The 15,108-nt window shown below is 45.4% G+C and overlaps 8 protein-coding genes across 8 annotated transcripts; 4 read left to right on the plus strand and 4 right to left on the minus strand.

The window, feature by feature from the left end:
- Window positions 1-498: 498 nt before the first annotated feature.
- On the minus strand, window positions 499-1,867 carry N7455_006556 (TauD/TfdA family dioxygenase; the record flags this gene model as incomplete). Its single annotated transcript, XM_040962324.2, has 4 exons — window positions 499-649; window positions 715-1,020; window positions 1,073-1,559; window positions 1,609-1,867. The coding sequence occupies 4 exons, from the start codon at window positions 1,865-1,867 to the stop codon at window positions 499-501; spliced, it is 1,203 nt and encodes a 400-aa protein (XP_040807244.2).
- Window positions 1,868-2,948: 1,081 nt separating this feature from the next.
- Window positions 2,949-3,194, minus strand: N7455_006557 (uncharacterized protein; the record flags this gene model as incomplete). The annotated part of the gene is made up of 1 exon (XM_065605378.1): window positions 2,949-3,194. The coding sequence occupies one exon, from the start codon at window positions 3,192-3,194 to the stop codon at window positions 2,949-2,951; it is 246 nt and encodes an 81-aa protein (XP_065461232.1).
- Window positions 3,195-4,409: 1,215 nt separating this feature from the next.
- N7455_006558 (uncharacterized protein) lies at window positions 4,410-6,387 on the plus strand (the record flags this gene model as incomplete). Its single annotated transcript, XM_065605379.1, has 8 exons — window positions 4,410-4,542; window positions 4,595-4,669; window positions 4,730-4,996; window positions 5,055-5,114; window positions 5,192-5,340; window positions 5,386-5,582; window positions 5,641-5,848; window positions 5,902-6,387. 8 exons carry the CDS (start codon window positions 4,410-4,412, stop codon window positions 6,385-6,387), a joined length of 1,575 nt encoding a protein of 524 aa, XP_065461233.1.
- A 3,032-nt stretch (window positions 6,388-9,419) lies between these two features.
- N7455_006559 (uncharacterized protein) lies at window positions 9,420-10,198 on the plus strand (the record flags this gene model as incomplete). Its single annotated transcript, XM_040958318.2, has 2 exons — window positions 9,420-9,798; window positions 9,864-10,198. The coding sequence occupies 2 exons, from the start codon at window positions 9,420-9,422 to the stop codon at window positions 10,196-10,198; spliced, it is 714 nt and encodes a 237-aa protein (XP_040811155.2).
- A 250-nt stretch (window positions 10,199-10,448) lies between these two features.
- Window positions 10,449-11,003, plus strand: N7455_006560 (uncharacterized protein; the record flags this gene model as incomplete). Its single annotated transcript, XM_065605380.1, has 2 exons — window positions 10,449-10,612; window positions 10,805-11,003. 2 exons carry the CDS (start codon window positions 10,449-10,451, stop codon window positions 11,001-11,003), a joined length of 363 nt encoding a protein of 120 aa, XP_065461234.1.
- A 1,165-nt stretch (window positions 11,004-12,168) lies between these two features.
- Window positions 12,169-12,474, minus strand: N7455_006561 (uncharacterized protein; the record flags this gene model as incomplete). The annotated part of the gene is made up of 1 exon (XM_065605381.1): window positions 12,169-12,474. The coding sequence occupies one exon, from the start codon at window positions 12,472-12,474 to the stop codon at window positions 12,169-12,171; it is 306 nt and encodes a 101-aa protein (XP_065461235.1).
- A 567-nt stretch (window positions 12,475-13,041) lies between these two features.
- N7455_006562 (SMP-30/gluconolactonase/LRE family protein) lies at window positions 13,042-14,320 on the minus strand (the record flags this gene model as incomplete). Its single annotated transcript, XM_065605382.1, has 2 exons — window positions 13,042-13,998; window positions 14,060-14,320. 2 exons carry the CDS (start codon window positions 14,318-14,320, stop codon window positions 13,042-13,044), a joined length of 1,218 nt encoding a protein of 405 aa, XP_065461236.1.
- An 81-nt stretch (window positions 14,321-14,401) lies between these two features.
- Window positions 14,402-14,940, plus strand: N7455_006563 (uncharacterized protein; the record flags this gene model as incomplete). The annotated part of the gene is made up of 2 exons (XM_040958358.2): window positions 14,402-14,661; window positions 14,745-14,940. 2 exons carry the CDS (start codon window positions 14,402-14,404, stop codon window positions 14,938-14,940), a joined length of 456 nt encoding a protein of 151 aa, XP_040811160.2.
- Between the last annotated feature and the right edge of the window lie 168 nt (window positions 14,941-15,108).

The following is a 15,108-nucleotide window of genomic DNA, read 5'->3' on the forward strand; positions in this document are numbered from 1 at the left end:
TGTGTTGATTCATTCCGCATTCTTTGATCGCAGTCGGCATTTGGTTCCGCCCCAAGAAATGCCAAGAATGCACGGTTTAGTGCCTAGCTTGGTGTCTGTTCTGGTATCTAGGCTAGGCTTGGTCTATGCCGAGAATTTGATCGCAGGTTTGTTGAGGGCTGGGCCGTTGCGAACCTATTCACTGAATTAGAGGGATCTAGATCGAGGTCTTGATATTATACATACCCAACGCCCTAGTTTAAGAGCGGGGTATTCCTTCATAATTTAGGATTTGACGTGGCGTTGAGAGGTTTAAGTTCGTGGCCAGTGAAGCCGATCCTATTTAAGATGACGGAACAGTACCCCGGAATGATACCGCATATTGCCGTGCAGGAGCCTCTTCCGTTTAGGACCAGCTCGACAGTTGGAATAACCGATATAAATATAGCCGAATATTGAATTCAAATGCTAAGCTAAAGGCGACTAGAACTTGACCTTATCATGCTGTTACTTTCACGATCAGACACTCTTGCGAATGGTCGGCTCCAATGGGAACACCTGCTGATCCTCTACAACATCTTTGTAGACTATATCCCATCGTTCCTGGAGTTGCTGGGGTGTTTCCCATGCATTTTCAGGGTCTCGCAGCCAGATTCTCAACAAATGACGCCTAATACAGCCATACCGTCAGCATCTACATAAAAGAACAGCATATGTGAAAGAACAAGGACGTACTCTTTACCGGGCTCATCTCTAAACCCGTTCCGCGCGTGGAAAATGCTAAGATTATTCACATATTGGATATCGCCTTTCTGGAAATCCAGAGAGGCACTGTGCTCTTCTGCCAAGAAGTGCAAAGCGTCGAGTGCCTCGGCTTGGGCTTCCGTGATAGGGGGGATATCCTTCGACCGGGGCTGAGCCAGGAATCCAGTGAAGTATCGTCTTGCGTACTGAATTAGAACCCTCTCAGGGGTAGTGGCAGTAGCTGGTTGGTGGTATAGAAGTGGGCGGAGGGTGTAGGGACTGGCCGGGTTATTGAAGCTGAACAGTGTTAATTTGCAAATAGGCTCCCTTGGTACTTGGTAATTCTTACCCGTCGACTGGCCAATCCTGGGACAGAGTGTGGATAAGATCGGGTCTTTCCTTGGCCAGGATGTTATACACATGCCAGCTGCTAGAAAGATAACTTTCTCCTCCCTCTGCGGCTCGGTTCAGACAAAGGAGTGAGACGATATCGCCAGCGTCGGTGTGAAAAACCTGCTTATCAGGCGTGTTCGAGGGGGCCCCGATAAGTTCCCTCTGGGTGGTGATAGTGAGGTCTTTGATATGGGATATCACGGGTGAAGTGCCATTGGCCAGTCGAGCGTGTTGCTGACGTCCTCGAATATTGCCGATGTGAGAAGATACACCGGTATAGATGATGATGTTCTCCTCTCGAGAGTAATCATCAATGCGCAAACCCCGAAGAACGACGAATCCTCGACCGGTGTGGATCTCCTTCGAAAGGTCTCGAAGAACAGGTCGAAGGGTGGGGAGAGGGAAAGTCGACTGGTTGATATGTCCCAAAGATAAATTAAGAGCTGACTAAATTAGCAATGGTATCTTAGTACCACGGTCATAATTACCTACCTTTGAAGCTCTTTAAAGCAGCGTCGATTTCATCCAGCTGATTATCGGTCAACTGATAAACCCAGTCATCCCGCTTCTCAACATCTTTTCCTTCCCAGACTAGCGGCGATACCAATTTCTGCGGGAACCCCGCCGGCAAAGTGGTCTGAAGTGTCTCAGTCTCCTTTCGGCGACGAGTACGCTCCTTGTACTTTTCATATTCAGGGTGGTACTGAATATCGGGTTGGGCGGGCACAGTGATCGTCTGAAGAGCGGACATATTGGTTATGTAAAAGGCGATTGGAAGAACAGCAGATGTCAGATACGAAAGACCATTTAAATAGCGCAGATTGATCAGCTTTGCGTGGTCAAACCTTGTGATCGCGCCATGGTGTGCTGTTACTCAGAATGGGCTGGCTGTCACGACATTAACCCCGCAAAGCGCGAGATCACCCTCACAGCACCAGGAAGCCTTATCAACGGCACATCGTGGCCTAATAATTACTTAGCTTCAATCTTCTTATCTATGTAGCAGTATAGGTGGTATGCGACAAAACCCCCTTTTCGGGTATTATTAATTTGTCTGCAGAAAGTACTGCTTTTTATCGCCTTCATATACATCAAAAAAGCACCACGAGGACTTATAAGCTATCAACCGTTCTTATATCCATATATTGCTACTTTTAAGGGGAGTTACTAACTCTCTGCTCATACTCACAAGCTTCCGGGCGTGGCGTCCAATCTTGGATTTTTATTTTGGCTTTTTCCTTTTTGGAACATATTAAGCAAGGCCCATCGGAGTCCATTGTATTCTCAGTAGAAACCTCTATGGACAGTCCATATACTACATATATGGATGTACGTAAATAGGCACATAATGAAAACTAAAGATGCCTTCAGTGTCTTCCGTCCCAACCCACTGTCTGTTGGCCTTTGAAACGCTCTGGACTGTTGCTTTGGAATCTGGGAATTCAGGTGGAGTCCGCCGGATATTCTTGACCTGCTCATTTTCTTTCTTTTTCAAGGCCGCAACAGATATTCCTCGCTCTTTTTTCTAAGTAGGACTTGATCATAGAGTTCCTACCACTCTTGCTATTGCAAGATGTCGCTTTCAAGCCGAAGGTGAGAGGAAATAGGCATCCGAGATAACGAAAACCCCCCAGTTCCTTGTGCGTAACAGGTTTCTCCTCATCAAGATCTCCGTATCTTCGAGTGACTTGTATTGCAAGCAATTTCTATGTAAAGAGAGCAGTGCTCTAACTTATCACCAATGTACACAAGAAAACTGCACAGCTTGAGAGTATAGAGTTGATGATCAAACGACACATGCGTTCGTTGCCATCGATAAGAGGATGAATGATTTATTCGGTGAGATCTTGTTGACTGATGATGTATGATGCAGCCTTGGTATGTTGAATGATTTCACGGCGACTGGGTAAACGCGCAAAGATGTTTACTGGCAGGTCGTCGCGCAGGCGTTTCTCTTTCAACTCCAAGAATTCTTCTTCGGTTTCTCCAATTTCTCCAATTTCTTCTGCCTCACCGCGCAAGATTGCCACACAGAGCTTGAGTGTGATACCGGGACCGCTTCCGGCAGGGTCGATCATATTGGATTAGACGGGTGTGGGGGTTGAAGGACCGCAGAGAGTTTGTTTCTGATGTGACAATTTCAAGGAGGATTGTGCGAGTCGAAATCGGTTGCGCCAATTTTGTAATTGTAGACCGCAATTGTGAACTCAGCGTTCCGTTGACGTTGGAGAGAATTGCGCGTTTGTACTTCGACTGCTTGAAGACGGCATTTTGATTTCTATTAAATTGAAGTGAGGTGAAAACGGGCAAAGTCTCGTGAAATGAGTGGAGATTTGAGAAAAGAGAAGAAAGTGCCAGTTTGCGGAGAAGAGTTGAAAGACAAGACGGGACAAGAAAAAACTTGAAAGTACGACTTCAAGTGTGTAAAAGGAAAGAGAGACTGGCATGTAGTTATCTAGTAACTATTGGGCTTTGATATTCACTCTACGAAGCTACTTATACTAATCCTTTAGTCTATAACCCGATACATACCACAACACATCGATCAATCTTCTTCCCTATGGGTTCAATGTCGGTCAAGTCATCCACCTGCTATTGGTGTTTTACAGACTCATTCACTGACTATATTTAATACAGCGCTGGTAATCCAAGACAGAAGTTAAGACAGAAAATATGACAGCAATTAAAACAGCAATTATATAGTAAGCTGTTATAAATTAGACTTGGAGGCTTGGAGGAGGGTGTTTAGGCCCGGGAACCGCCTGACCTGCGACCTCCCGCTATACGTCCTTTTGCAGACCTGAAGTCCCCGAACCCCGTCAATTCTCACCTAATTTACCATAGATTACTCATAATATGGCACCTGGTAGTCAATGCTGTGCAGCATTTTGCCTTGGAAACATTTGCACGTGAATTATGGCACTATGGCTGAAATCAAAATAATTGACACTTCTCAGATTCCCCGTTTCAAGAGAAAAGCCCTGACGATCCAAGGGGCCGGGTATGCAGATCGGAAACCATGCACCAACCAACCCAGCAGGATATCCACGCTAACTTGAGGGCGCGTGCACCATGCGGTGTTCGGCAAAAAAGCCCCCAAACATAAGACCTAAGCGACTGGTTCTGGAACTCTTTTCGCCCCTGATAATAAAATTAAAGCCCACTAGACTTACTGCTAGCTTCTTACGCTGTCTTGGACAAAAAAATGAGTTCTTCAGCCCGCATGAGCTTAGACCCTGAAAAAAAACCCCCACTCTCTTTAGCACTTGGGTGCTTGCTACTAAACGGCTAAGATGGCGGGTTGGTGGTTTATGTTACTTTGGGTATTGGGTCCCTCTTTCGCCAACGCTGGAGTCATAAATCTTGCCAAGAAAACGGTTTTGTCAGATCTATCTGGGGGATTTTGTCGCAGTTACAGATTTGGAGGTATGTGGAGAAGATGTCTACGCATTCTAGACCTCGGATGCTTATTATGCAGCGGATATTGCCAACAATGTTTTGTACATGGTTGGTCTGGATGGGGGACTCATTCCAGATGATGGAGATGCTTCGAGTAAGTCAAAAGCTGTTTCGCCAATTTTAACCTGATATACTTACTTATGCTGTTTCTTAGACAATTATCTTGTGACGCTCGATCTCACGTCTTCTTTCTCCACCTCCGAGGGCAAGAACTATAAGATGGCCAAGATCGACACGGACGTTCCCAAGATTAAAGACATGGCGGTCTGGTCCAACGCGGAAAACTCGACATTGTACCAATATGGAGGCAGATTTCTGGAAAACATCACATCCGAAGACACCATCTGGACCTATACAACCAAAGACAGATCATGGAGCAAGCAGGATGGCACTATTCAGCCCTCGAGATTGGAGTACGGTGGTATGTTGAATCTCGATCGCTATACCGAGACGTGGTTCTGACATCAGCTTTCTGACAGTGTATACAAATGCACCCGCTATCCAAGCCGGCTTCTGGATAGGTGGCTATCGGGCTAGTGGTACGACAGCTTCCATCACAGACTCAACAAGAGATTACGCCACGGGAATGATTCAATTAAATACTACAACCGGACAGTACACAGCTCTCGATGGGCTCTCGATGGGCCTTACGAAGCTGTCGAAGAAGGTTCGCTTTCATACGTGCCAGTTGGCGACAAGGGAATAGTGTATATCGGTGGTGATGTTCCCTCGATTAAGGATGGAATCAACGTTACGATGAGCGCGGTAAGCTTTGGGAATCCCTGTATGAAAATCAGAATATTAATAAAGATCTCAGAACTCATGGAGCCATGTTCAAGTGTATATGACATTGCTGGGGCGAAATGGTATAACCAGTCCACGATGGGAACCGTAGCGTCCCGAACACAATTCTGCGCCTCCGTGCAGCACGACGAATCCTCGTCCTCATATCAGATATATGTTCTTGGAGGGGCAGATCTCAAATCCAAAGACACTATTCTCGATGTGTGAGTGGTATCTTTTCTATCATGATCCCTGTGCACTGGCTTGACACTTTCTTTTTAGAAATTACCTATCAATTCCGTCTTTCAAGTGGTATTCTGCTGCTCCTCTTGACGACCCTCGCATGACCCTCACATGTGTGACATACGGGTGTCAGATCTTTGGAATTGGCGGAAGACTTGCCTGGGCAGAGGATGGCCAAGCAGGCTGTTACGATGCCCCAGCCTTCATATATGACGCTCAATCTGAGGTAACGCGATCGTCGTTTGATGTGAGTACTCTATCCTCTTCAAAGTCGAGTTCAAAAAATTAATAGCTGAACAGCCTACCCTATCTTCATTTTCCCTATCTTCTTCGACGGCCAGCGATATCAAGACCTCACCATCTCCCTCATCGTGGGCTGATCCAGCCTTGAAAACCCTATTTGGAAAGAGTGCGGCAACAACCAGTACTACTGCTAATAACAAACCCTCTTCCACATCCGAGCCACAGGAAATTAACACATCAGGCCAATCAACCAAGGGTGCCATCGCTGGTGGGGTCGTCGGTGGTGTAGCTGGTCTAGCCCTGATCATAGGCCTGCTATGGTTCTTCGTTGCAAGGAATAAAAAGCAAAAGAATGCGGAATTGGCTGAGCCGAAATTGGGTGAGGCTGAGTTTGTAACACACCAAGTGCAGCCGATGCCTGAGCTTCCAGTGGGTGCCAGAGATGGGCGCGCTGAGTTGCGAGGGGAATCCCACATGCGTTGGGAACTTCCTGTGGATCATAAGAGGGAAATACCCGAACTAGACAGTGGACGGAACAGTTAATTAGTGCTCAGTGCATATAAATCGATCATAATGAGAATTCAACAAAGACTTGATAGGCATTTGGCCGTCCGAAAGTCACTTTCATTACCGTTCAGGTTGTTTTCCAAGAGTCGCCATTGAAGGGGTTTGTTTTGAGGTGGCAATTTACTTGACCCTTGAAAGGTACAAAGACTGGCAGATGGGACATGCCAACTAGGGTAATTTAGAATATTATGACAGAAATCTGTCTGTATTGCAATGTATGGGTAAAAATGGCATATATGAACTCCCACTAAAATGACAAAACCCGCAATTTCAACAATCTGTGCGGTAACGATGTCTAACTGTAATATGCACTTTCGTATGGTAAACCGAGTACTCAAAATCACCTGACTTCGTGTATAATATCTGGTTTCTACCATGTATTCTGTCATATGACACTCTGGGACCCAGGACTTCCAGTGAGACTAGTAGTTAGACTCTCTCCTCTCTCCTCCTCTCTTCAGTTAGTCAACACAATAATATCAATATATTGTATTCGATCCTCTTCATAGCTTCCTCTCCAAGAAATACCTCCTTCGCCAATGTTCGTTAAAGAGGACGACCTCCCCGTTACTCATACGCCCGCACCAGACCTCTATCTACCTCACGAGAAACAGGGGGAGCCACAAGAGCAGACAGCTAAAGTGATTGTAGGATAAGGAGGCAGTGAAAGTCAGTAGCTATTACAAACGGGCCAGGAAGAATATAGGAGGCGTCGACGAAGGCGTAAATTTCAAATACGCCGACCTATATCGCGGGGGGATATGGACTAAGAGCCAATAGAGTTAGAACTACCAAAAGTGAATCATAACCAGGTTATGTTAGACCGGAGCAGTTCGCCTAAAGAAAATTCTATCTCAGTCGGGCCTTCAAGCCAGCCGGAGCCGGTCGAACTAGCGACGGTTATTACGCAATCTTCCTATGCCTCTACTGTGCCGGATATTAAAGATAGTAGGAGTGACTGTATACGAGTCTCTTTAGACGCAGTTCCGCTCGTAGAGGACCTAGAAGAGCAAACAATAGTCGAAGAGGCTGATAAAGACGATACTCCTAATGACCAGATACAGATCGATGGTAACATACGGCGAGTTTCTCCAGAACTAGAGGCAAACAATTCCTCAGTAAACAGTTGACCCCTATAGGAAAATTTAGATAAATTCCTTACTAGTTTGAGGAGAGCCTAGGAGGAATAGGAACAATTGGAAGAGAGGTTAGAAAATAAGCAGCTAAATAAAGAGTTTAACTGACTAGGGCAGCCGCCTAACGAGATTTCTCGACTAAAAAACAGTTAGAATTTATTATCGTCGAGCTCTAAAAACCTATAGGAAGAGTCTATAACTAGGGAAGTCTTAGCTCTTATAGCTGTTTTAGAGACTACTTATAAGATTACCCTCTTAGGACATATATAGACCTATGTGGCTTGAAATAAGAGCGTACTACAGATAAGACTTATAGCACTTCGAGAGAAATCTAATAGGAGTGGTATTGGGATAAGAAACTGCTTTTTTGTCTATGATAGAGCTATATAGAGTATCCTAGAAGTAGTAACATGAAAGGACGGGGACAGTAGACTATTTTCAGCTAGCTCATTTCAAGAGTGAGGGTCAATTGGAAGGCCGAGAATAAGAGACCTCTCAAAAGAGGTCTCTACTCATGGGGGAATCCTCTTGAGAGGAAATTGGTCACAGTGCGTCACACCGAAGAGAACCTGCCATACAGAACGGAAAACGTCATATGAGCTGGCTCTTGGTACTACTTCTCTCCTAGTCCAATCGTTCTAGGCCTAACTCAGTTTTGAGATAGTCTAGAGATAAAGATGACAAATTTTCGGATTGTGGTAATGGAAGGAAGAATAGACACTATTGGGTAATGTCATCATCCCGTTCGTGCACAAGAGGGATATCTTTAGCTTTAACACATGAATTCACTCTGATTTCTTAATCGAATATGTTCCGACGAAGGTAGGGTCCAGGGCTGACTTAAGACTTCCGCACCGGCCCACAAAGCCCAAAGCCCAACCCAACCCAACCCGTAAATGGGCCGGGTTTTGGGCCGAAGGTAGAAGCCCGCTGGGCTTTAATAGGGGCCCAATGGGCCCCAAACAATACAAATATGCCGAGAAATCTAAAGTTGAACTCCCTTTTTAGTCTTTTTTAATTACCCTTCGTTTTACCCCCGTTTCTAAGCCTTATCCCTAATGTAATATTATATTAGTTTAAATAATCTAGAATCAATTACTAGTTATTTCTCTAAATAACGTTTAAAAATACGAAAAACACGTTTATTTAGAATTTTTTTAAAATTACAGAGGTTCTCTAGAAAGTGGTAGTACTCCCGTATAAATCGGAAATATATATCCAGCATTAGAATATCAACTTTTACATTTTCTATGATATCTCGACTTCCACCTGTCAGATTGTATTTAAAATTAGAATATATACTTATATATATACTATAAGCCTGGATTCCAAATTTGAACTTTATACAACTAGTAGAAGGTCGTAATACAGCGATTACAGAGGCTGCTAAGATGGGCTTTAATGGGGGGCCCATTTGTGGGCTTTGCGGAAGTCTAGGCTGACTTTTCTATTATGGACCCCCCCCCCCACCCCCGGCCTATGTCTATTTTTAGCAGCCTTCACCCGTGTCAGTGCACCCTACCCCGGCGATTAGCCCTTTTGGGGGCCTAGCGTGCACTGACAAGGGTCCACGCGGGTTCGTACCACCTCTCAATACGCCATGAGAGCCCACAACCTCTTTATCTGGGGCTATGTACTGTACTTTGGCCCCCTCTTTTTGCCATTTATCACCGTAATAGGTCGACGAAGAATTGATCTTGGGTAACTTGCCACTGGAGACCTTAGTGCATAGCTAGTTTATCAGAGCCTCTTCTGACCGCACTGTTCCTCATCCTTTCGCTTCTCTCCTCCTATCTCCAATATTTCCCTGATTTTAATTTACGCCCCTCCTCTTATGGATCAATTCCCCCCTATTCCATTTCCTCCTCTATCATGACTAAACGACCTGGGTTTGCCTTACGCAGACTTGGCTCCTGTGCCCTGGGAGAAACAGTTTGTGGTCCTACATGGAACCTAACAGCGACATCGGGAACTTTCTACCGATGCTGTCCCGGTGAATTGTTCTGCGGCATTAAACGCAATGGCGTATGTTGCTCGGAGGATGATCAAGACTGTACAGATGATATCAGTAACCCAGCACTCTGTGCTGACCAAAATTGGGATCTTTTCCAAAACCCAAATGGTAATGAGGGACGCTTCTGCTGTGAGCAGGGGGAGATTGGGTTTGTTCGCTCAGAAATCGGGGTCGGGTGCGCAAATGAAGAAAATATTACACAAACCGATACGATGCTATCGGCGATAAACCCTCCTGGTAAGACTCAAAAGTTCATATCCTACTTCCCGCTACGACACGAGCCTAGTTCTGATGATAATTAGGCGTTGTCCCAACATCGACTACCTCTTCTACTTCCACGGCGTCTACTTCAAATGCAGGCGCTATCGCAGGTGGCGTAGTTGGTGGTGTTGCTGGGTTGGCGATCATTCTCGCCTTGTTTTGGTATTTCATACGTCGCTCACAAAAGCAACCACTTCAGGCGGAATCGGCCTACACGGAAGCATCAATAATAAAATCCGACCCTACCCAGCTCTCGGGCGAACCGAGCGAGTTAGACGGCCATCCACACAAACCGAATGAATTGGACGGTCAAGCTTATATCCGCGAGCTGGAGAGCACCCCTACATACGAGCTACCGGATAATTCGAAGGTCTGATAAGAGATATTACCTGGATTTTAATTTTGTTGGATGATCATATCCCTGCCGTTTGTATGCTCGCTTGCTAGTCTGATTTCAGACTAAGCGATCATCTCATCTCTGTCATTTGCGGACTTTGCACGCCCTCGCCAATTCATCTAAGCCATTCTTTGTCATGTCTCTGATCGACTCATTATCCTTGAATCCAGGCAAGCGTGATATCCTGCCTTTGGTCAATAGTGGTAGCCTAGAAGGCTTAATCTAATATATGGGTATACTGGCGTCAAGCTCTGAATCTCAGTTTGCATCTGCCGTGCTTGGCGAGATCACTCAACAGCGTGAGAAGATCCACTCTCAAGATGAAGAGTTGAAGGAACTTCAAACGGAGATTCTTCATATACAGGAGACAAAACGAACCACCATCCATAACCTGTTGAGATAGGTAGTTGTAATGTTCTTATTGAAGTAGCTATCAAAAGTGGGAACCCCATCTATTTAAATGTCCATCACTAGTCCCGCCATAAGCTTTGACCACCGCAGTACTCAACACCCCCACTCGATAGCAACCCATTACCAATGGTGTCAGCGATCATATGATATGCTTACTGCCAACGAGACCGAAAGAGCAAAACAGAGAGACTCCGCGACGCAGATCGAATCGATTCATGCTACTATAGACGAAAAGGAAAGCAAGATTGCTGAATACTCCAAGAATTTGGAAGCTCTTCAGCAGGAAATGGCGAACTTGAAATCGACTTGCTCGCTGGAGATCGCTAAAGTCTCACAATCCCGAAAGACATCAGTACTCTACAAGCTAATTTGAAAGAGAAAGACAAGATGATAGACCAAAGGAAGATAGTAGGATCGAAATTAAAATCAATGTTATTATCATAGCAGAAAAAGAACGAAGAGCTGGAAACTGCTAATACCTCGATGAGCACAGAGCTCTAGGCAGTCAGAGCTCGTATCTAGAAATTGGAAGACTTCCCTGTCCAATCCTCAGATATTGATAACGACTTTGTGTAAGTCGTATCAAATGATTATAACTATTTATAAACTGACTATTCCTGCTCTTATTATAGGACGACGAAATTTAGAAGTCTTTAGACCTCTACTATAAACGAGTTATCCCTATTTCTAGAATAAGATATTCCGGAAGATATTCTTAAGGTCTATTTTTAGATATCTTTACTTATATTTATTACTAATAGAATAAAAAGGAGAAACTTATATAGAAGAAAATTAGGAAGGTAGATAATATAATTCTACTATTAAGCTTTTCTCTAATTCCCTTAAACTCCTTAGTAGCTAAAACGATATAATTTATATTAATCCTAGCTTGTTACGATCTAGAAGTGCGAGAGAGGATTCTACCGATAGATTCCGACTTCGGTGGATGTTTCCGTCCCCGTCCCCGATCTCGTCGAGGTAGTAGGCGGTCTAACTGAGTTCCTGCGCGAGATTGTGCCAGGGATCGATATTTTCACGTGGGAGAAGCGAGTCGAGGCAGAGAAGGACTTCCGATCGGGTGAAAATGCCACAGTATTGACCGCGTCCGAGTGACCTGCTAGGGTCTGTATTATAGATGACCAATTGCCCTCCATGAAGGGGACCTTTCTCAGATATACTGGAATTTTGTCCAAGTTTTCCCTCTTCACGACTCTTGATTCAGGGCTAAAGATAATAGCAGAGCTGTAGATCTATAATAGCCAATGAGACAGAGTGTGATAGTGTCGCAACAAAAACCGTGTAGCATCCTGCACGAGAGCCAAAGTTGAGGGGTCACCCTTTAACGAATTTGAAAGAAAAGACCCTAGATACCCAGAGAAAATTCAAGTCTAACCTTTGCTTTACTTTGCTATATTTGCCAATGTTTGTAATGTTTCAATGGCCCGTGGTAGCCTGTCCAATAGGCTAACGCATTCTAGCCATTCCAACAACTTTGTGCGAAGGAATATACTAACAGCCCCTTTCTCAATTAGACCGTTCTATGCTATTGTGCTTCGCTTGATACTCTTAAGATGTTGCACCCGGAAGGTAGCCGCATAGTCCAGACAAGTTAGTTGGATATCTTGCTTCTCGTTTTTCAGCGGTTTCCAGGTTTCTCTAGATGAGTTAGGTCGCGGTAGACCTATGGGGTTGACCTGAAGCCGTTCAGATAACTGCGACAGACAACCCAATACAACTTCATAATGTCCGAAACGCTCATGTGCGTCAAGCACGGACTGTCCGCTCTCCCCGGCCAGGTAGTCTCGAGCAGATTGATGAACAAACTCGATGTCGTTTTCCTGCATCCTTAGAAATGAAGCACAGCGATTGGCTAATGCCTTTATAGCGCAATATCCGATCATAGAAAGGATGCAGCCCCGGCAGCAAATTTCGAATTGTGACCAAGGCCTCATCCTGGCGGACACTCTCTAGTCTCTCAAATCTGTTCTTTTTCCACCCGGTCTGAAATTCTGTCACGAAAGATTAGTGCTGACATGACGTAGAAAGTTGATGATGATGGTTGGATTGGAACAATGGAAAGATTAGTTGGCGGGTTTTGAGTTCGATGTATCCAAATGCAGGTCCAATTCAATCTCGGCATCATGCCGACATGTGTCGGTTTGCCGAGCCACCTCAACCGGAGGCTTTACACATCTTCCAACCACAAACTCCATGGTGACTAGCTGGCTGAATATAGTTATTCCTACTATTACACCCAGTTCAAAGATTTTCGTTTTTAGTAAATGCCCTTCTGCTTGAGTGCATCTCAAAAGGCACTCGGGCTTGTTGAAAAAGAAAGGTATGGACAATGTCAAGGATGAACAGCTGAGATCCAAGGAGAATTTGGTATAAGCAACATAAAGGAATCGAGACTAGCGGCCCGTAGTATTCAGCTCAACCCGGTAAATCTTACTGCGAGAAAAGATATAGAGCCAGTTATCCGCCCAAGCCATATTCACTGTCACATCACCGTCGGCTACCTTAATGCGCCCAAGTAGTGTGCCATGGGAATTGTATATGTCCACCGATCCGACAACGGCTCCGTAGACTCGATTATCTTTATCAGTCTTGATGCCATCGGGAAATCCTGCATCAGAGTACGAGAACACATTTCGATTTGATAGCCCGTCAGCGGTAACATCGTTGATATAGATGGTGCGGGCACCGTCGGGATCCGAGCTCGAATTTCCTCGATTGGAAATGAACAGTTTGGACTGATCGTGATTGAATGCGAGCCCGTTGGGATTGAAGAACGCACCCTCGGCTGCGCCAGCAACCATTTTGATATTTCCCGTGTGCATATCCCATCGGTAGATACCATTAGCCAATTCAGGGAAGAGTGTGTCGTTGAAATTATCCCAGCCATAGTATCCATCGGTGAAAAACGCGACACCTTCATTAGAGATAACAATGTCATTCATGGAGTTGAATCGATGGCCATAAAAGTTGTTCTTTACCACCTCGGTCTCTAGTGTCTTCGGGTTCATCCGGACGATGGAGCTAGGAGTGGTGATATTTCCTTCCTGGGCCCAGTAGACGGATCCATTGAAGCGATATGCCCCGTTGGCAATTGTCAAAGGAGGGTTCGGATAGACTTTGCTTGCATTGGGAGATGCTCGGTCCGTTATATCCACCTTCCAAACGTAGGGAATAGCTTGCATGGAGTACCCTTCTTTGGGCGAAAACAGCTCGGCCACGAATAGAGCATTCTCTTCTGGAACAAAAACCGATCCATCATGAATTTGGCGTTGTGCGTACGGAGGCGGATCAGGGAAGGTGAAAATTTCCTCTATCTGCTTCTCCTCGAAAGGTCCCGAGATACCAAGTAGCTGATGATGACCTGTTAGCTAGAACTTTTTGTCTGGGCGCGGTAATCAGGTATATATGAACCTCATAGAATTCCGAATCATATACTATGAAAGAAGCATTTGCAATCGTGTCCAGGACTTCTTGACTCGCAGACTTGTCTTTCCCATTCAAAAGGTTGGTGCCCCACATAGGCACGGTGACGTTGCGATTGAAGTTGTCGTAAGGAAAGACATCGTTGAATTTCTTAGTGATTTCCACTACTGAAGGGCCAACAATGAGGTCTTTGCAAAGGGAAATTGTAGGAAACAGAGATAAAACAGCGCCGGCAGTGATCAAAGTCATCGCTTCTTTTCATTCAAGCAAACACAGAAGGGCACGGAGAGAAAAATATAGCGGAGGAACAATGGCTCCTTTCTATACTCCATGGCAACCATGCACTCGGCATTGCGCCGACAGACAGACCCACGGTATGACGACGGTCTCGCATCTAGCAAAGCCCCGCAAAGCGGGGAAGCCCAGTGGATCAAAACTCTGAAGAAGACAGAAAGACCGAGAATGCCGAATACTACTTCTCTCCGGAGGAGCTGCGGGCTTTGCGAATTGTCCAGCGTTCTCAATGTAGTCCACATCCCCAGCATGCGGGGCGTCTTTGTGCCTACTGACTCTGCCGTTTTGATCACCGTGTATTACCGAAGATCATGAAATTTCAAATGGGTATTTGAAGACTGCGTCCTTGGCATCCATTTAATTGCAAAAGGCTGATTAGTCAAGTGGAGGTCATGCTCGGTGTTGTGCGTGGCACTGCGTTTCTCGGTATCTTGCCGAGGGGCTCGATCATGCCCCGCGAAACAGACGAGCAGCGAGCTGCACCCGATTGGGACACTGTCAGACGAAATATTTGCCGAGGCCACGCAGAGACGGGTGGGTTGCGCTCACATTCGGTCCTTCTGTCCGATCGGTAGGATGGATATCGAGGATTGGAATAGTTCCAAGCTTTGCAATGAAGAGGAATCGACTAAACCTGGATAGATATGACTGACTTGGGAATTGAATTGAACAAGATTGAATGTTTGACATGCATTATCAAGTGGCCCGATTGGTCTGTGTACGCCCCATGGATGAACTGAGTT

The sequence above is a fragment of the Penicillium solitum genome (genome assembly GCF_028829755.1).
Source record: "Penicillium solitum strain IBT 25940 chromosome Unknown utg000004l_segment0_segment0, whole genome shotgun sequence".
NCBI lineage: Eukaryota > Fungi > Ascomycota > Eurotiomycetes > Eurotiales > Aspergillaceae > Penicillium > Penicillium solitum.